At 38.2% G+C, this 21,538-nt stretch overlaps 2 protein-coding genes across 3 annotated transcripts in view; both read left to right on the top strand.

Annotated features, from left to right (window-relative positions):
* LOC140225358 (Y+L amino acid transporter 2-like) overlaps positions 1-21,538 on the top strand; it is a 118,476-nt gene that overhangs the window by 69,109 nt on the left and 27,829 nt on the right. The window lies entirely within an intron of this gene.
* Positions 9,355-11,775, top strand: LOC140225359 (uncharacterized). Its single transcript, XM_072303942.1, has 2 exons — positions 9,355-10,056; positions 10,344-11,775. The coding sequence occupies exons 1-2, from the start codon at positions 9,578-9,580 to the stop codon at positions 11,056-11,058; spliced, it is 1,194 nt and encodes a 397-aa protein (XP_072160043.1). The 5' UTR covers positions 9,355-9,577; the 3' UTR covers positions 11,059-11,775.

The following is a 21,538-nucleotide window of genomic DNA, read 5'->3' on the forward strand; positions in this document are numbered from 1 at the left end:
TAAAATTACCAAGAATTCAGGGTTCTATTTGATCCAAGTTTTTTCTTGGTAAAATTACTATTCATGGAATTGGCGTGCGTTTATTGAACTTTCTCGGTAATTTTACTGGACCTTGGTAAAAACGCCAATATTTTTTATCGACTGTGGTAGAATTGCCGAGATAAAATGGCAAAGTTACCGGGAATTGATTACCAAAAAAAGTGGTATTCTTCCCTGGATAAAAGAGTAAAAAGACCGGGTTTTAGGTAAGCTTACCAGTCTGTCTTGGTAAAATTACCAATAATTGGTATAAAAGAAAGTGAGATGGTAAAGGTACCAACGGACCTTGGTAAAAACGCCGAGAATTTTTTTTCAATGTGGAAGGCGACACAAATAATGTTTTGAGACCGAGATGTCCCTTGAAATTTCACATAATTTTTTACTTGAAATTTCACGTGACATTTCAAAAGGCATCATATTTTTCAGAAATTTTGAAGCATTTTTCGACATAAACAACAATATTCGAATTGGCAACCACCTAAATAAAGTATGCGCAGGGAGGTCTATGTGTTCAAAACTCCTACAATTTTTATGAGCCTGCGTCACACGATCAAAGCTGGTCATAAAAAAAAATATGAAGATTAGGTGTTGTGATTGGCTTATTCGATGACTTGGACAAAGTGGACTACATTTTGCAATTTGGACAAAGGTCCAATTTAAAGAAATTCTAGCCCGGTTTAAAAGCGACGTATGTGCCATTAATTTCCCTACGCACATAAGTGTTTTTCCAAAAGAGCCAGAATTTATAATTCCAAATTGCAATATGCAGTCCAATTACAGCACTCGACCTTGACATTTTGATGGAGTATTTTGACAGTGACCTACGACAGCGAAGTATGGCCCATGAAATATCGTACCGAAAAGATTCTTAAGGCAACTGAGATGGATTTCTGGCGAAGATCAGCCGGAATCTTGAGGAGGGATCACGTAAGGAACAAAAGCTAGAGTGCGTCAGATCATGAACGCCAAGCAGAACATCGTGCATGAAAATATGAGCGAACAGCTTGTCTGGTATGGTCATGTTCAACAAACGGCGGATGACAGATTGCCTAAGAAGGTACTAGATTGGGTTCCTCCTGGGAGGAGACGGAGGGAACGTCCAGCAAACTCATGTATAGGTGGCATTCAAGAGGAAATTACAAGATGTCATTTACCAAATGACCTCTGGATCGATTGACAAGAATGGCGATTAGGTGTCGCAGAGCGCCCGGGCCCGCTGTAAAAGCGACTTGAATGTATATATTTTGATAGTGTGACACAGGCTATAAGCGTTGGTAATAAAAATCGTGCGTCGAGGCCTTATCTTATGTGGAGTCTTTGAAATATATTGTTGATGGGAGTGAATATAAGTATGGTACGTAATAGTGAGAGCATCATAAACATAATGGATTCAGTTCTGGTTGGCTCTGCCATTTTAGGTTGAGCGGAGCTCTTAGGAACTCCCAAAAATGGTGCTCGCTGCTTGCAAATTATTCAGAGTGAAAGAATACTAGTTTATTTACATTTCTTTTAAAATCGTGAAATTTATTAAAAGAACTTGGGCTGCATTCATGAGTGCTATTCGTACAGATCAATTCCTCTGGAGTCCCTTTATACTGAGAGTAAAGACAATGCTAATCCATTTCTGATTTGTTACCGTAATTTAGGCCTTCACAATGTCACAAACGGTAATGAAGATTACATTTTCACCAATTGCAAAGATTATAAACCGGGTTGGACCGGAGAATATAGGGCACGGCAAGGAACAAAGAGAGGGGAAGGAGACAGTAATTCGGGAATGGGTTGATCGAAGATTACAAAAAACGTCCGATTTGTGTAATCTTTATTCCCGTTTGTGACATCCATAAGCCGCGTTGTCTCAACTCTCCCTATAAAAGGACTCTAGTGGAGAGCTAATTTAACTAGGGGGTGCTTACATTAGCATTTAGTTATTGTAAAATCTACATTGAAACATGTCGGACACTTTTTTTAACTACAAAATTGTTACATCATTAATATAAATTTTTCCGTGCGTGGTCTTATCTTTGCCCACTTCCTTGAGATGACCTGTTAGGTGACTTTCTACTTTTGCGACCCTTTTTTTTCCCTCCTTTGTCCGGCGAATTTTGGGGTGGTGTTAATGGCCAAGGCACACCGTTTCCATTGCTAGTGGGACCATTAAATTCAAGCAAGTCTTTTGTTTTTTTAGCATCCTGTTTTTTTTTCTTCTTCCTCTTGAACAAATACTGAATTAGACATCTAGGTGTCAGGCTGATTCCCTGAGGTGAGTAGCTTGCTGTCAGGGCACTGGTGTCAGCAACCGTAGCCACTGCGCTGGACGGTTGGAATCCATATATTTCGAGTGCTCCAGGCGCGAGAACCTAAAAATTAAAATACTGTGTCAAAATTAATGGGGTCGACTCCAATCAACTCCATGTTAAATCATCACCGTTCGGTCAAAGTATCACAAGTGCCATTGGACATTTCAAAATTTCCGCCGTCATTTTATTTTTTTACAGAGAAATGTTTGGTTGAATCTGTTTGAAAGAATGTTAGGTTTAGTAGGTTTAGTCACGTCGGTTCGATCACAGCCCCGCCCCTTGCTCTTAATCAAAAATCCATACCCAATTTTATTTTAAACGTCCCAGCCAATCCGGCATATGATAGGGCTGATGAGCATTTGGGGCTTAAATTTTCATATTTGCGCGCAAATTCGCCACTTTTTACCTCATGGTTACCAAAAAAAAGCACGTTGCAGAGTTTTAAAACGTAAAGATATTGATTTCTCAAAGACAAGCCTACAGGCATTACATAAAGTGGACAGAATAGGAAAAGAAAGTTAGAAACGATACATGAAAAAAATTGAGAAACTAGGTATTGCTTCCCGTCACGAAAAATGGCGCCGATTCCCATGGAGCAGTGCGGGCCTTTATCAATGGATACTTTAGTAACATACTCGATTCAAAAAGACGAGAAAGAGCGTGCACTACTAACGTGGTGAACGCTCAAAAGAAGGTAATTGAGCATCTTAGATATTCTCTCAAAATCAAATTCTTACAGTATCGCAGATAATTTCCCTGCATTCCCAAAATGAAGAGGTGGGAGAGAGAGAGAGAGAGAGAGAGAGAGTCACACGAAAAAATCACCTTAGCGCTGAGCTCTACCACTTTCGTTAAAATAGCGCCAACTATAGGCAGTAGGACTGGGTTCTAAAGCTGTAGGGCTGTATCCCTGTAACGAAGTACACAGTCCTTCAAAAGTGCCACATAAGCCATACAAAAGTAAAAGTTTTTGTGTCAATTTTGACTTTTATACTTGTGAGGTTTTGAATATAGCGTTTGACTCTTAATGCCTTTCATTTCCGCTTAGTTTGAGTCTAACTTGATCCAACTTACCTTTTGTATGAGAACGGAGTAGGTTTTATTTTTTAGAACAGTGCACGTGTATTTGCAAACATATTTATGTGCAGTACTTCAGTCATTACCTATCGAGTTCACAATGATATGCCGTTATGACAAGTAAAGTGACCTTTAGGAAATGATGAAAGAAACTCTGAAAATTAAAATAATTTTCAGACCCTTTACAAAATGAGTATACGATATGAAGGTGAATAACTTGCCGCACAAGGGATTAAAAGAAATTATGTACACGAAACTTACCACGAGGAAAATACTGGTGACACACAACAGAGATTTCATAAGTTCAATGTCAATATGACTAGTTCGACGGATATTCCACAGCCTTACTTGAAGCTTAACCAAGAAAAATTACTTGAAAAATCAAAGATCACGTTCACAATCACAACGTTGAATCCTGCGGTCTTGAAAAGCAACGTGTCCGTTGTATGTCAAAGTTCAGAAAACTGCGAATTGTGAAGCTACAAGCGTCTACTTTTTTGCCCTTCCTGATTGGTTCTCGTAGTTCCCTGGCGCGACGTCACAACATGAGTTGGTAGTGCTTTTTGGGCACAGAAAAAATTGACAAGCCATCATGGGCGACAGAAAATTTAATGGATTCTGCGCATTGTGATTGTTTAACATGAAGCCTTTGCAACGGTGCGAGTCTCAGTTCCTTTCGAGAGATTTTTTTCATGACGTCATGGAATAATTTTTACCGTGAACATTGACCCGTTCCAATCATCCATGACATTTGTCCGTGTTCAGACGGACGAACGTAAAAGCATTTCATCGCTGCGAAATTACCACTCTCAATTTATTGTCCTTTTTCCGGGAAACTGTTCGGAGTTTCCAACTGAAAATGTCATGGATTTTGAAAAATGACGAGCCACTACTTTATATTCAAACAGACATAAATTTGACAGCAAATGAGTTATACCTACCACATGCATTGCACTCTAGTGGACAATAAGTTGCGACTTCCCTCTTTTGATAAGAAATAATTCTGATAATAATCAGAAAACACAACTAAATTTCCTTCATCCTCTAATAAAATGTTAATCAAGTACACTGCCGTGCAACGCAAAAACGCCTTAAATGCCACTTTAAAGTTTTTGGAATCAATGTATCATAGCAAAATAACTTGTGTACTTTGGGACAATGTTTTTAAAGAATTCTTTCTTTAGTGCTATTAAGAACTTAACCTGAAAATTCGAGGTGCATAGGTAAAACGGTTTTTATTTTATAAAATGTTAGGTTCCAAAAAACGTGGGAAAATATTGATGGACTTACGGCGTTCTTGCTTAGCACGGCATTACAGGTGAAGGGCTTGGAGTAAAAGGCGCACAAGTGCAGTTTTTGAAAAAAAATGAGCTGTTAATGATTTCAAGTAAAACTAGTCTTACTGCATAGTCTGTGAAAAATTTGCTTCCAAATTCCAATTTTTAAGAATCAAAAAGTGAGTTTAAACCTTCTTTCCTTCATGAGGATCCATGCAACTCCGAAAATTCAAACACATATTTCTCAAAAAAATCAAAAACTGCACTTGCGCCTTGTCCGCCAAGCCCCTCAGATCAAGTTATTTTCTGTTTATATTAGTCCTGATAATGCCGTGTAGCCGATAAAAGCTTCGACAAAACAACTTATTTAAGTTCGACTTAATTAAAAATTTAACACTGGCTATGCTTTTACCAATCAATAGATTTTAATTTATCTGTATATCGGTGCCAATCGGACTTTGGTATAATATTATATATCAGTCCTGATAATGGCTTAAAGTCGAAAAGCTTTGACAAAACAACGAATTTAAGTCCGACCTATTAATACTTTAACACGAGCTATAATTTTACCAATTTATAGTTAGTTAGTTAGTTAGTATATTTTAAGACATTTGCATATCGGTCCCGATCGGACTATGGTATAGTAATATCATACAGGGTGTCCCAAAAGTCCCTTCCACCCCCTCTAAAATTTTACCTAATTGATATTTTGAAACGAAACTTTGGGGATGCTCATCGATCAATGTTAGCTACTTTTGGGGCCCCCCAAAATTTTCAGGCCCCCCCGTGGGGAGGGGCTGCGGACCCCAACTTTTTTTTTTCAAATAGCAACCCCTATCTTGTGATACCTCATTCGAAAGAGCATAAAAAACTAAGAATTTTGGCGCAAACCGCAGATCAATATCTTAACTTTTGACCGAGTTATGATAGGTCAAAGGTCAAATTTGACCTATTTTCAAAAAATCATAACTTCGGTTCAAATTATCGTAATGAAAAAAATGAAACGGGAAAATTTACCAAATTGTAAGCACTTTTAAGTAAAAATCACAGAAATTACTTCAAACTAATTTTAAGGGGGGTTTCGGACCCCCAAATGCGTAAATTCAAAGGTCATTAAATTTTCCCGCGAAATAAGCCAATTTCCCCCAGATTTGCCTCCACATTAGTTCAGTAAGATCAAAATCAGTTCAAAATTACGTTGGCAAGTCCCCAAATTTCGAGCAAAGTAAAAAAAAAAAATTAAACGGTCAAATTTAATCACCTTAAATTTCGTTTTTTTAAACTTTTTCCGAAATTTGGGGACTTGCCAACGTAATGTTGAACTGATTTTGACCTTACTGAACTAACGTGGAGGCAAATCTGGGGGAAATTGGCTTATTTCGCAGGAAAATTTAATGACCTTTGAATTTACGTATTTGGGGGTCCGAAACCCCCCTTAAAATTAGTTTGAAGTAATTTCTGTGATTTTTACTTAAAAGTGCTTACAATTTGGTAAATTTTCCCGTTTCATTTTTTTCATTACGATAATTTGAACCGAAGTTATGATTTTTTGAAAATAGGTCAAATTTGACCTTTGACCTATCATAACTCAGTCAAAAGTTAAGATATTGATCTGCGGTTTGCGCCAAAATTCTTAGTTTTTAATGCTCTTTCGAATGAGGTATCACAAGATAGGGGTTGCTATTTGAAAAAAAAAAGTTGGGGTCCGCAGCCCCTCCCCACGGGGGGGCCTGAAAATTTTGGGGGGCCCCAAAAGTAGCTAACATTGATCGATGAACATCCCCAAAGTTTCGTTTCAAAATATCAATTAGGTAAAATTTTAGAGGGGGTGGAAGGGACTTTTGGGACACCCTGTATATGTACTTCACGCTGCTCTCTTTGTCCGCTCTCACTTCCATTCAACGACGAGCTTCGGCTCGTGACTTCTTTTTCAACCGGGTCAGAGGAAGATCGAGACAGTAGACATGCAAAGGGATTCCATCCTGACCGACCATTTTTTTCGAGCATTTCTCTCTGTCTCTTCACTTTGGCTTCTCTTTTCGCTCTTCTCTCGTCCCGTTCCCTTAGAATAAATGGTACCAGGCAGTCGTCGTCACAACAGCATCCGAAAAAATACCAGCAGCATGGTGCATTACGAGGTTTCAATGAGGGTTCTGAAGAAGAGTCAATCTCTGCCGAGACACTTGTCTCCTCCACTTTACTCGATAGTTGGGTGACGTAGGCCTCGAAGGTTCTGATGTCTGCCTCCTCTTCACTCGATGGTTGGGAGACATAGGTCTCGAGGGTTCTGGTGTCTGTCTTCTCTTCACTCGATAGTTGGGAGACATAGGTCGCGAAAGTTCTGGTGTCTGTCTCTTCTTTCCTCAATGATCGGGAGATTTGAGTATTGGATGTTGCAGCAGCCAACGTCTAAAAATGGAACTGTACATTAAAATAAATAATCATGGGGTTTGCCACATGGCCACTACGCGGTCCAGCCTCCAGACGGCGCTTCGCGGGCCACGTGAGTTAATTAAAATATAGCGGGTATATCTAGTGAATATATTTTGTCGACAGTCACCAAAATCGTGAAAATCGGGCCAGTAGATCTTTAGAACGAACCGCCACATAGTGGATCGAGTCAATCAGAGAGGTCGGACATGAAATTTTTGACTAAGACTGCAAATTTTGATGTTTATTTCGTCACATTTTAAATTTCTAGGAGTGCTTTTAGAAGAACATATTACTAATAAACCAATGGTACCCTTTTTAGAACCCCAAAACTATGTTTAAACGAAGTTATAAGCGTTTAACGTTCCCAAATGTTGTCCCACCTCTCTTATTGACTCGATCCACTGTGCGCCGGAGGGTGATTGGTTCCCGCGCCTGCATTGGACTAAATTTTTCAATTTGGACCTATAGATCCTAGCCCGGTTTAAAAACAACGTATGTGCCTTTTGTTCCCCTATGCACCTGAGTGTTTTTCCAGTAGAGCCAGAATTTATAGTTTCAAATTGCAAAATGCAGTCCAATTGGTCGTTTGCAGCTCTACGGCTAAAGATACGGCCAAAGAAGACAACATTTTTGGCCTGAAGACGCACAGTTTGCTGATTTCCACTGAGAAACGACACTTCTTTTGCCAAAATACAAAATGTTTGATACGCACCCTTTCGGACGCTCGAGAGACCTCTAAAAAGATTTTTCAATTTTTTTCTTCAAGAAGATTCTTCATTTGTTCACATTGTATCATATTTCAAACGACGGAGACCTGAACTTTTCTCAACTTTCAAAGATACGAGCCAGCCTAACGAACTGTGACAGAAAATGAACATTTACATCGAGGACCAAAGTGTGAAACCACATATCTCCATTGCGATGTTTCAAAATTTCCACTCTGCTCTCAGAAGCTAACCCCTCAGCTTGAAATGTATGGAGAAAACTTTCTGCCACCACTAAAGAAAAATCAAGGAAATATCGAGAAAATAGAGCGACTTGTTTTCTGCAGAAAAATTTAAGTATACCAGACAGGAAGTCTGCAACGTCGCAAACGGAGATACGTGGTTTCGTAGTTTGGCCATCAACGTTGTTTAAACGGGAGAATTCATTACTTGATCACGTAATGTAGTAAGAAAACTTGGGTCTTTTTCACAAAAACTGATAGAGCGGGCTCATCTAAGGATTATAACCTGCTGATGGTCGCGAAGATCGCGCAAATCTGCCCTGCACGTTTAGAACTGATCGTGACAAAAAATGAAAATATTGCATGTCAGAGAGCTTATAGCTATCGCTAGTCTCATTTCAGGCAAATACGCGACAAAAAAAAATTAATGAATAAAAAATTACAGTCCTCGTCTCCTAAAAAAATGGCGCAAAAACGTAAAATGAACACACACGTGCACACTAGAGGGACGATTATGAAAAAAAAAATTGTTTTTGGATTTTGGCTCCCGGTAAAAATGTGGGGAGATAGGTGACAAGAATGGAGCCGGAAAAAAGTTTGTGCCGATTTGTCAAATTTGAGGGTGCGCACCCCCTTTCAATAGACGAACTCGCAATTTTTTTTCATTTTCACACTCGGGCAATTTCACCACAGTCTGTGTGGTTGGGACATCGGCTCCCAGTAGAATAGCCGAAGGAAAAAACGCGGAGTAGGGCTGTGCAAAATTTGGCCCCATCGAATAGTTTTTAGGATGTATGTGACCCCCAAACATAAGAATCAACGACAGTTTTTCACATAAGTCTACAGATTTAAGTTTGCTATCTTAATATCTAATTTGAAAAATAGAATGAAATTGTGAATCAACCACTGTACTAATTGCGAGGGGCGTTGGTTCATTTGAAAGGTGTTGTTCTCAATGCTTCGGGAAAACTATAAATTATTTTCTGGGGTTCGTCCCCGATTTTTAAATCCCTAAAAACTCATAAATTGGATGAGGGGAAGTGGGGGTTTTTGTTTTTTGTTTTTCGGAAAAGTTTTGTTGCTACGCATCTTACTTTACTGTTTGCTGTCTTTTTATCAGCTGTTTTCATTCAATAATCATCATTAAGTGAGGTTACTTCCAACACTCAACTGCCATCAACTTACATTTTTCTTTTCCCGCGTTTTTTTTTTTTTTTTTTTTTTTTTTTACGGTTTTTCATGATTGGTTCCATCTTTTTCCTATTGCCAATTTTTCCTCATTAAGTCAATCATAACCTCCAAGTTTTTTTTCTCATTTCCGATCAGAACTTTTCACGCTGTTTCTTTTCAATGTGTATAAATATGTTTATTATTAATTTCCATTTTCATTTCATCCTTTTTCTTCTGATTTATTTTTTTTAATTTAAAAATTGAACTTTTCAGTTATGATTTTGTTAAAATAATAATAATTTTTACTAATTTTAATTTTAAATTTAACAGTTGTTATGAGTGAAATTTTCAATGACCGAGGCGGTCGTCCTCCAAAACGTGGTCGCGTTTTCCAGAATTCTTCGCATGTTCGTTTAGTGAAGCAAGAACTTAACTCTGTTATTAGTATAGAAAATCAAAGTTTCATTTCTTCATTTCGGAAGTATAAAATTGATGATCAGAACTTTGATGAAAATTTTGTTACCAAATTTTCAGTCGGTTCAATGAATATAATTTGTCATCATTGTGATGCTCGCCATTTTCAGGGTGAAATGTCCAATGGTCATTTTAATAACTGCTGCCAAAATGGCTTAATTTCTTTACCGAGTATTCGGACAAATACCGATTTGAAATCATTATTTTTATATTCTCCAAATTTCATAAAGCATATCAGAAATTATAATAGTGCTGTTGCTTTTGCCTCTTTCTCTGCAAATCGAATTGATATTCCGGGTGATGGACCTTATTGCTTTAAAGTTCAAGGATCCATATATAGGTAAGTTTATTTAATATTTACCGTTACGTAACGTACTTTTTTCAGTTTCTCAGTCCGTCCCTCCCTCCTTCCCACCCCTTAACGCATCCGGAATGCAGCTGCATTCCGGATACTGCATTTAAATCTTTCCTCCTCTGTTAGTTACTATTTGGACTTTGTCTATTCCGTTTTGTTTTTAAACATTTTAAAAATAAACAGTTCAGAGAAAATAATAAGACTTAAAATTCTGTTTAATAGTGTTGTTATTATTTTATTACTCATCTCTAAATTTTATTTTTTAATTTTAGATACATTTCTGACCTTTTGCCCCCCAATGAAGAATCTCCAGTTTACGGACAGCTGTATATAGTTGACACGTCTACATCTTTGAATGTTCGTACTGCACGCGACGAAAATAATGAATTAAAAGAAGAAATTCTTCTTTCGTTGGGTAATATTCTGTCTCATAATCCTTATTCAAACGTTTACAAAAAAGCATCGACAATGATCGACAATACTCAAAGTTGTCAAGATTTTAGCATACGATTCATTGATAACATTGCCATGGATAAAAGAACATCAAGTACTCCTTCTGCGGACGAAATTGCCGGTATTTTTGATTCATCCGAAGGAGAGCCTCCAGGGTACCGTCACGTAGTGGTCAACTTCAAGCACGGTGGTCCTAAACTTTTATCAGTCCTCAGTCCACACTGTGATCCGATGATATATCCCCTTCTATTTCCGTATGGAGAATCGGGATGGGATCCATCTTTGATTCATAATGGTCCTCGGAAGCAAAAGGAACGCAATAAACTTACAATGCGTCAATTTGCCTGTCACAGGCTTGCTTTCAGAGAAGATTTTTCTCATGTACACCAAGCAAAGAAACTCTTTCAGCAATATTTAGTTGACACTTATGTTAGAATTGAAAGTGACCGCCTGGACTACGTCCGTCAAAGTCAATCAAAATTGCGTGTAGAACACTATAAAGGTTATATTTTAACATTTTCCAGATTGACATAATCCTGTGGAACGAAACTACCAATGAAATTGAACACGAAGACTTGGGAAAAACCATTTTTATCAAACAAGTTAAGTTAGGAACATACATGGGTAATAAACAACTGACTTATATGTGGAATAGTGAGAAAACGAAAAAAGAAAAAGATAACATACCAGCAAATATGGAAACCAGAAAGCAGACTGAACATGGAAAAAACGAAGAAGAAAAAGCGGAAAAATTAGATGAAGTTAAAACAGGAGCAGAAAAAGAAGAAGAACCAGAAGGAACAGCTACTGAAGAAGAAAAAGAAGAAGCAAAAAAAGAAAAGACAAAAGGAGGAAAGAAGAAGAGCAAAGTTGTAGGAAATATAGGAAGAAAAGCAGGACAAAAATGGCAAAAGAAGAATCAACAATTTAATCGAAAAAAAAAGCAAAGTATTTAAAAAATAAAAAAAAGATCTTCTTTAAAATTAGTTTGAAAACAAATGTAAAACCTAAAAAATAATTTTGTATGAAGATTAAAACAAAATTTTAGTTTAAAGTTTACTAAATAAAATTACAATTTTTGAAAACATTTGTTATATTTATTCTCTCAAAAAAATAATTAGACCCGATTCAAAGACAAAACAGAAAATTAAATGAAAATAAATAAAAAAAAAAAAAAAAAAAACATGTGAAAGCGAAAAGTGTACAGGAAAAATAAGGGGCTGCGAAGCAGCCCCATAAGCCCCTAGTAGAGCTTTAAACATATTTTAACCACTACCATTTCAGATCCTGACTCCATCCCAGCTGTGGGCCTGGGCCTGTGCAACTTATTATTTTAACATTAATGACATTTACATGCAATTTCACCGCAGCATTCGCACAATGTTATCACATTAGACAACTTACCACAATGTAAATACAAAAGAGACACCACAGCAACCCCATACATTCACTGTCAATGGGAATATTTCAATAGGTACACGAACTTAACGAACTTAATCGACATTAGGCTGAGAGATACACCTTGCAGAGCCAACAGTCAAATCCACATAGTGACGACATTATATCTTGCCGCCTTATTCCTCAATTTGACTATGTTCAACGTCACAACCCGTGCAAAAGACGCAATACACTGATGAAAAAAATTGAAAAGATGAAACCTTTGTAAAAAATGAAGCTGAAATCTTCAACAGTAGCGATCAACTTCAATGTAAATTCCAAAAAATTTTACGGGATCAAAATTTCGCAAGAAAATGTATGATTGACGTCGTATCACAGAGAGAGTAAAAAAACCCGCGTATCTCATTTTAAGACCTCGCAAATTTCTGTTCGTTTTTTATTTAGTTGTAAGGAGGCATGTGATGATTTTTTCCTCGCAGTTCATAGAGCCAAGAATCATTGTTTAAAAAAATCCTTTTGTGAAAATCCTTTTTTAAACAATTTTTTTGTGTGTGATTTTTTTTTTTTTTTGGAGAATTTTTTTGTGTCTGATTTTTTTTTCTGATACATATCTCCCACTTGAAACTCCGAATCACGAATCCTAATCTCGATCGCGGTGTTTGAAAATCTCCGCTCCTATTTTATTTTTGTATGGGAGAACAAATCAATATCATTTCTTGAGGTTTCCTCTGAAATTGCTTCGGACAAAGAAGAACAATCATGGAAATTTTCAAAAATTGACGTTGAGCAGCTCTCCATTCAAAAAATAAAGTATGGCAGGAAGTCTGAAACGTCGCAAACCGACATACATGGTTTGGGAGTACCACCATCGATATGGTGTGTAATCTGCCTGTTACCCAACCATATGTTTTATTTGACATGTTTTCGTGTTCTTTTCGGCAAGTTCAGCAACAACTTATGAATCCCGACCACAATGGGACCACGTTGAACAGAAAGGAACCAAGCCACATCAGCTATTGCCAAATTTAACTGGGAAATTGCCATTTTTACGAGAGAACGTCTGTGCAGATTCCTTTGAAAATTTTAAGGAATTTGCTTTGTATTATGGAGAAAAGTCACTGAAATTTGCACAAAAATCCGCACAACCGTTTTCATGTAAAACATTAAATTGCCCGATTAAATTTGGCAATAGCTGATGTGGCTTGGTTCCTTTCTGTTTATAACGCGGTCCAATGGTGTATCATTGGTATAACACACCATTTCGTATCTTAGTCGATCAAAAGTTCAAATAAACATAATTACGTGTTGAATTTTTTTAACCATGACGGTCACATAAACCCAGTGCTCCTACTACCCGAAACTAGTGCCGAATTGCGGAACTTTTGAGAGGTTCCTGAATTTTCCCCGAACTTTTGGAATTCCCGACACGTTTCGGATCTTCCGCATTTTCCGAATTTTTCTCGGAACTTTTGAAAAAATCTAAAAAGAGTCCTGGAACTTTTGACGGGCATGGAGTGGGAGGAACTGTAAAAAAAAGTTCCGAATCCCGGAACTTTTGACGAACATGGATTGGAAACATTGCATGAATCGAATAGTACAGCTGATACTGAACACTATACCTACGCTGCCGCGTTAGGGAAGAACGCCGTATGAGCCTTCAGACGTTGCCAAGTTTCCTCCGATAAAAACCGAATTTACAAGGAAAATTGCGAATATTATTTTCCAAAATTTTCAAACAATTTTGTACGCAATTTAATCTAAAATATTTAAAAATTTCAAGGAAAAATATGCATGAATTTTTTCAAAAATACATGTTATATCAAGGGAACTTTGGCAACTCTCGAATGTTCCTACGGCGTTCTTCCTTAGCACGGCAGTACGGTACATATGACTAAATATTTTCCTCAGTTTATTAGCACGACCTAGAGTCCCTTTATACTGAGAGTCGAGACAATGTGAATCCATTTCTGATTGGTTCCCGTATTTTAGGCCTTCACAGTGTCACAAACGGGATAAAGATTACATTTTCACCGATTGCAAAGATTATAATCTGGAATGGACCAGGGAATCACGGGTTCGGCAAGGAACAAACGGAATGAGAGAAAAAAGGGAGAAAGGAGTTTGAGAATGGGCAGATCAAAGAGTACAAAAAACGTTGAATTTCTGTAATCTTTATTCCCGTGTGTGACTCCATGAGGGGGTTTTGTCTCGACTCTCAGTGTGAAGGGACTCTAGCACGACCTTTGTAAAAATGGACCTTCGGCGGAAAAAAACTGAAAGAAAGGAACCTCCTGAGTCCGCCTGAGTCTGGCCTCGCGAGGCCAAGCAAAGGAGCCAACGATCAAGTTAATATTGACTCAAATTGCCTGGGGAAACGGAGGTGATCAGAGACACCCCCAACCCTTTCCTCGGCAATATATTAACAATGTCATTGAGCTAACAGTTCAATCAATAGCACTGGCTCTTTAACGCTGCAGTCGCTTGCAGACTTGATTAAACACTTGTCGCCTCGCCTCTGTCAATTCGTCATTCCTCTGACGTCAGGGCGTCTCTCTGTTTTCACATCAGCTCTGTTTAGCATGGAGTTATACGGAGAATAGGGCTCACGTTGAAAGTGACATACGCCTTTACGTCTGAGGAGCGCGAATTCAAGTTACCCCGTCTGACCAAGGTCTAGATGTTTTCTCTGCTATTTATTTTCATACAGAAAATTTCCGTGTCCATTTTTCCGAGAATCCTATGAAGAGGAAGTGTGTGAATGCATGTTCTTCAATGCGGAAACGATTCATTGAACAGTAATGTGAAAAAGATAGGAAATATAGAGGAATTTAAAAAAAAAATTCGAAACGAAAGATTGGTAAATTTAAGAGCTACATTCATTAATTTCTTCCTATACCTACAACAAATTTTGAAGGATAACATGAGCACTTTTCTTTGGAACTGTTGTTCATACTTTCAATGAAGATTTCCGAAATTGATTCAATCCTCTCTAAAAAAAAATGTCTCCAATTCTGTTTTATACATTTTCCTTCCTATAATGATTAGATAAGACTCTTAAAAATTGTTAAAATTTTCTCCAACTTCGCGGAATTCATCGCTTTCATCCAAGTTTTTGGAAATTAAGCAGGTTTTCCTCCTGGGATGTTTTTTCGGCCTCCGAATTCTTTGCTTGGAAAGTTTGGAGTATGAACAACCTTTTCAAGAAAAGAAAAAAAAAATTTTCCTCTAAATTAAAAAAATTCAGAGGCCGGAAAAATTTCAGGAGAGTAAGCTGCATACTTTCCTCAAACTCGGATAAAAGCAATAAACTCTGCGAAGTTAGGAACATTTTAAAAAAATTTACGAGTCACATCTAATGGCCAACTTTAGACATTGAAATACTACAAAAGAGTGATTTTTTTCTCTGAATTGATTTTACAGTTTTCGAAGTTAGGAGAGGAGAGCTAAGTTTTTGAAAAGTCAAGTAAAATTGAATTAATTTTGCAAAGAAAAAAATTGACTTGTTTTGTGAGACGTAAACGAGATGATATAGTCGTGCCGTTCATTAAAATTGAAAATTTGAAACAAAGAAAATAAATTCAACAAAAAGCAGACCTCTCGTTTTCCACAAAACTTGGCTCCTCCCTATTTAATTCAGTCCATTTGGACGCATTTATGCTAAAAGGAAGTACGAGGGGGGACCCAAAAAAAACCGGAATTTCGCTGTAACTTAGCAACAATGGAAAATATTCGGGTTCCTCCGCTAGGAGGTGTAACTAGGAGCTATGAAGAGTCACTAGGCCAAATTTCAACATCGTAGCACATTTTCTTTCCATTTTGGCGAGACTTGGCTTCAGGGGTGTTTGGCGACTTCGTAGTTTTTTAAAATAGGTGATTTTCATAGGCTGTGTGCGGCTAAACTCTGTCAATTTTTGAAGTGAATGTTGCAGAGAACATGATTTACCTATAACATAAGTGAACAAATGTTTTTCTTCGTTTTAAAGTGTGATTTATTGTTCGAACGTAGGCTGAACGCCAAGCGGTCGTCACCGGCTAGAGCGCAAAATAGGGGATCAATTCGGCAACAACGCGATTTATGCCAAAATTTTTCACAGCAATGTTCTGAATATTTCTGTATTAAATCCAAGTGATATCTGCTAGTAGACGAAACGATATTTAACCATGTTCATTCACAAAAACGCGATTTATTTCATGTTTTCAGCGGTTCTAGCCGATGGCGATAGCGGTTTAGAGCCATACAGGGGTTTCGGGCGATACAGACCATTTTGAAACTGAAAAAACCGTAATTACACTGAACTTTTTGATAAGGCTTGTCCTTTGGAAGCAGCACTTTAAAAGGTTAACAGAGAAAACCGTATTTTTAACGAGCAAGAGAGAAAAATTTGAGCTCTAAGTGTTGTTACTGAAATTGACTAATCTTAAAAAACTACGAAGTCGCCAAACACCCCTGAAGCCAAGTCTCGCCAAAATGGAAAGAAAATGTGCTACGATGTTGAAATTTGGCCTAGTGACTCTTCATAGCTCCTAGTTACACCTCCTAGCGGTGGAACCCGAATATTTTCCATTGTTGCCAAGTTACAGCGAAATTCCGGTTTTTTTTGGGTCCCCCCTCGTATGTGCATAGGGTTTGCGTGTAACATAGTTCTTTTTAGCATAAATACGTCCATTTGTTCCAATGCCCAGTTACAACACTATCCAATTAGAAAACACCTTACATAACAAACTCCAGGACTCCCAACCGACTCTCCACAGTTGGCCGACTGGACGGATGTCTCATCCACATCAAACCGAAGGATCGTAAAATTAGATGATTTACCGGTAAGTTTGACAACCTTCGGGCCATTTTCGGCGGGGGATCCACCCGGAAACCGTCGATCCGCGAATCGTGGCGAAGGGGATGGGGGGGGGGGGGGGGGGCGGGCACCCACGGCGAAAAACGCGGGGCCTTCTCGCGACCGGTTCAAAAGGGCGGAAGTAGTGTAAACAAAGAAGTTGGGATCGAGGAGTCACCCAGCGTGACGTCACAGGCAAGACGATTGCAGTAACGCAACGTCTCCCCCTTCACCGTGTTCCTTTCCTTACAGCACGTCGGAAAACAAGTTTGTTTCTTTTGATCTTTATGATAAATAATTGAAAAACGTTTCAAGGGAATTTTAGAGAGCAGTTCGAGGATCATTCGTCCTGAAGAACTTGTTTTAACTGTTAAAAAAAAGTTTTTTATTTATAAGATTCAAGTGAAAACGGAATATATAAAAAATATTCTTTGAAAGAACTCGCTTAAATTCAAATACCAATTCAATACCAATACCGCCAAATTTTCAGAAAACGTATAACTTAACTGGACTTTCTTCTGAAATTAGGAACTAGAATCTCCGCCTTGGTTTAGGAACAACGTATGTACTATGTATGCGCCTGTGCACATACGTGTGTTTCGGATGAGTCAGAGATTTTAGTTCCTAATTGCAAAATTAAGATCAATTTATGTTCGGATCTGTTAAATTTTTGACATAATAACCTTTAGAAGTAATCTTTGTTTTAAAAATACATCCTATTTCCATATTTTAGGCGTAATCTTCTTAAGTACAACGAAACTCCTCCCCAAAAAAGTGATTTTTGAATCATTTTTGAACATGTTGGTTTTAATTAAGTGATTCACGTAGGCTCATCGAAAAAAATACCAATTTTTATTCTCTTGTGAGAGCTAAAAATTGTGTGGAGTCTCTCTGTTCTTAATTTGTCGCATTACCTACATCCTGAATTAGTAGAACTCGTGGCATTAATTCTTACTGTGTTTTTGTGTTTACCTGTGACTATTTAGGAGCCATGTCCGCTACGGATGGCTGGCTGTGACGCGACGCTACGCTACGCACTGAACCGTTATTGCTTCCTCCCTGTTCTGGGTACAAATCCAATTAATCAATTGACAGTATTGCAGTGTCATCACTTAGAATACGGCAGTTCTTAAAAAGTTTACTCTTGATTCCTCAAAAACGCCCGTTCATAAATTACGTTACGCATTGCGGAGGAGGGAGGGAAGATGGTCATACTGCCGCGTTAAGGAAAAACGCCGGAGGAACATTCGAATATTGCTGAATTTCCTCCGATAAAATATTTATAGGAAAATTATGTTTATTTTTTCTTGAAATCTTTTTTTAATTTAGGTTCAAGTAAAACTCTCTGAACATTTCAAGGAAGAAATGGACCACGTTCAGCAGAAAGGAATCAAACTAAATGAAGTGAGCAATTTAATTTTTTACAAGAGACATTTTGGGCGGATTCCTTTATTTCCTTAAATTCCCGCTTCTATTTTATTTCTTTAAAGAGAAACAAGCCATATTTACAGCTATAAATTTGCACAGAATATTCTCCTGAGAGATAAATCGAGGAAATTTGCAAGAAATTACATCAACTATAGCTTTTCAAAGATGAAATGGAAAAGTCCGACAGGAACTCTGCAGTGTCGTTCACGGAAATTCGTGATTTCAAACTTCGGCCATCGATATGGAAATAAAGAGACAAAAATTAGTTGGATTTTCGGTAGTTTTTATTGTTTATCAAATTAAAACGCAACTGGTCCATACTAAGTATACCTTTGCAAAAAACCTTAAAATCACAAGTTACAAAGGGCTGCGCGTTTGAATGATCGCGCGAAACACTGCAGTCGGTGCGGAACGCATGTTAGCGCCTGCAGAACTGCATGAATACTTCACGCATTGCGCGTACTCTACTGCTGGCGCGGCGCGCACCGTTAGCGCCTGCAAGACTGCATAGATACTTCAAGCATTGCGCTTACGCTACGGTTTGCGCCTCAGTCGTCGCGTTTCCATCTTTTCTCCTGTCGCCCAAGGCCCGGCCTGAATTCCGAAGGTCGGGGTTCAACTCTTCGCCGAGGAAAATGTTTTCTCATGGTTCTCTTTTATGTTTTATTTGACTGGAAAGGTATGGACGACTACATTACTTCCTTCTGCCACTGAAAGTTGCACCCTACAACGCATTTGCGATGAAACGTCTTGTTTGAGCTTTGGAGTTCGTTTCAGAAACACCAGTAGCACCATTCTGCGAAAATTGACGCAAGAAATAAAGCACATAAAAACCTAACATTTGAATCTTCAGTCCAGCGATAGATAATCAAGTTATGGAGTCCTTAGAGACAATTTTACCATTAGTTATTTTTGTTGTTTTAGCTTTTACTTCTATCCGAATTTTATATTTGATAGATGAAATACAAAATCCTATTTTAACATGTAAAATACTGAAGCATCTGTGATTTTGGAGGTATAAGTATAGAGACTTTAACAGTTTTTAGTTTGATCGCTATATAATTTCTAACTTCATGCGCTTGGCGGAAGTTGATAATTGTTTTGTTAGTCCGCTTGATGTAAAAATACGACTTCTAGTTTCATCTGTAGATGTTCTTCATTCTTGAACTGTTCCTGCATTTGGAGTAAAAGTTGAAAAGTTTGAAAAGTTTAAATCTTAAATCTCTTACTTATGCAAGAGCTCCATTCTCCTTTGACTGTATGGTTCGTGACCGCACACGGGATATTTAGAGCGTCCACCTGTTGCGTTCCTTAAATAGCCGCGTGGGAGTGAATCCGTCTCTTACACAGCAAGCACCAAGTCCGTGTGCTTTCAATTGGGCGCTCAGAATTAGGATCAGCCGATACGCATTATCCAATTGAGGATAATTGCCGTTGCCGTTGGTCGTTTGTCCCGGTAGATTTCCGTAGGAAGACCCGAACTAGTTGCCATGCAGGGACCCCTCTCGAGAATGGAACCATTAATCCCTGATGTCCCTGTAAATTCAAGCTGTTTTTTTCCTGGCAATCCCGGGGCATAAAATTGAGCAGCACCCTCCTGGTGTGGTTGTGGATGAACAGCATAGCATCACTGAGGCACGGTTTCACACAATTTTTATTTCCTTTTTGATTAAAGGCCACTCTAATCTTGTGAAAAAGAATTAGCACTCAGGAAAATTCGTCTTTCAAGAAGTATACCAACATTAGTTCAGTGCTCAGGTTGATTCAAGTGTAAGCTTTAGTACTTCATGAGTAAGAAATGTGATTTTATTTACACAAAAAACGTTACTTTTTCATTCATAAATTGAATATAGGAACTTTCAATTAATTCATTCCTCAGTATCCACTTCAAATTTCAATAAAGAAACAATGCAGTATTGCAAACAAATCAGCACCACTTTCAATTATAAACGCTTAACAGTAAGATTACGTTTTAAAAAAGTAAAATTGAAAAGTTAAATTAGGATAAAGGTAAAATTTTCGAATGGAACTTTGCAACATCAATTGAATCAGTGAGAACGAAAGCACACCAACTCGGTAACTCGAAAATGCTCAATTTCCACCAAAGGCAGTAAATTTACATAAAGATCATTGAAGTTATAGCGCATTTGTCCCAACTTGGACCTTTGAAGTGTCCATAAGTACTTGTCTTTCAGCAGCAAACATATTTTTCTTGAAGTAACTGCTTCACCTACTGTGCAGTTTCGAGCGTGTCTTGATTATTTTAATTTTTCCGAGTTGGTGTGTTTTCGTCCTCACTGATTCAATTTTCAGTTCCGTTGTTTTGCCTGAGAAACGACGATTCATGCCCAAAGATCATGAAAGAGCGAAATCCTCCAACACAAAGTGTTGGCTTTACAAACTAGTCGTCATAAAATCCAATTTTGGCGAGGATAAACTTTATCTCGCCACCAAACGTCGCCTAATATTGACCCACTGGAAAGAACTATTTGTAAAGCGGCGTCACTAAGTGGAGCATGAAGCGCATTCGATTTCTGCAGCGGATGCTCGTAAGAGCCTCCGGCCGGAGCCTGCCGGACAAACGACATCTGTCCGGTGCAATAGCCACATTTCCACGGCTCCGGAAAAACCCTCGAGCCCGCTCCGCCGTGCTAAGAAAAACCGTCGCATGAACATTCAAATGTTGTCAAATCTCCTCTCAGAAAATATTTATTTTCGAAGAAAGTTATGAATGTTTTCCCTTGAAATTTGCAGACTTTTTAGATCAAATTACGAACTAAATCCTCTGAAAAGTTGGAGGGGGAATTTTCACAAATGTTCCTGAAAATTCGTATTTTGTGAAGGGAAATGTGGCAACGCCTGGTGGTGTTCCTCCTCTGCGCGGCAGCTCTGTGATGTCCAGCGGCGGGAAATGGCATCCACGGTGGATGCACTCCAGGTCCGTCGCTCCGTCCCTGACCACGACACAGAATGGACCGTCCTCCAATTTCACTCTTATTGATTTTGCCCCTTTCCCCATTTTCCGCTCAACCGCGGGTATCTTTCATCCGCCGACGTCGCACGGTGGATCTAGTCAATAGGAGAGGTCAGACAACATTTGGAAGCTTTATACGCTTATAACTCCGTTCATAAAAAACTTTGACGTTCTGAAAATGGTTTCATTGGTTTCCTCCTGAATTTTCCTGCAGAAGCACTACTTAAACTCAGGGTTGCACGGGTGAAATGAAAAATTAGAACTATTGAAAATTTCCGTGAAATATTTCATAAAATTTCACAAAGTTGTGAAAAATATGAAACATATTTTCAGGGGCTGGGACTGCAATGTGCACTAAAAACACGAAATAAGCAAAAACCGC

This window comes from Bemisia tabaci, chromosome 9, assembly GCF_918797505.1.
Source record: "Bemisia tabaci chromosome 9, PGI_BMITA_v3".
Lineage (NCBI taxonomy): Eukaryota > Metazoa > Arthropoda > Insecta > Hemiptera > Aleyrodidae > Bemisia > Bemisia tabaci.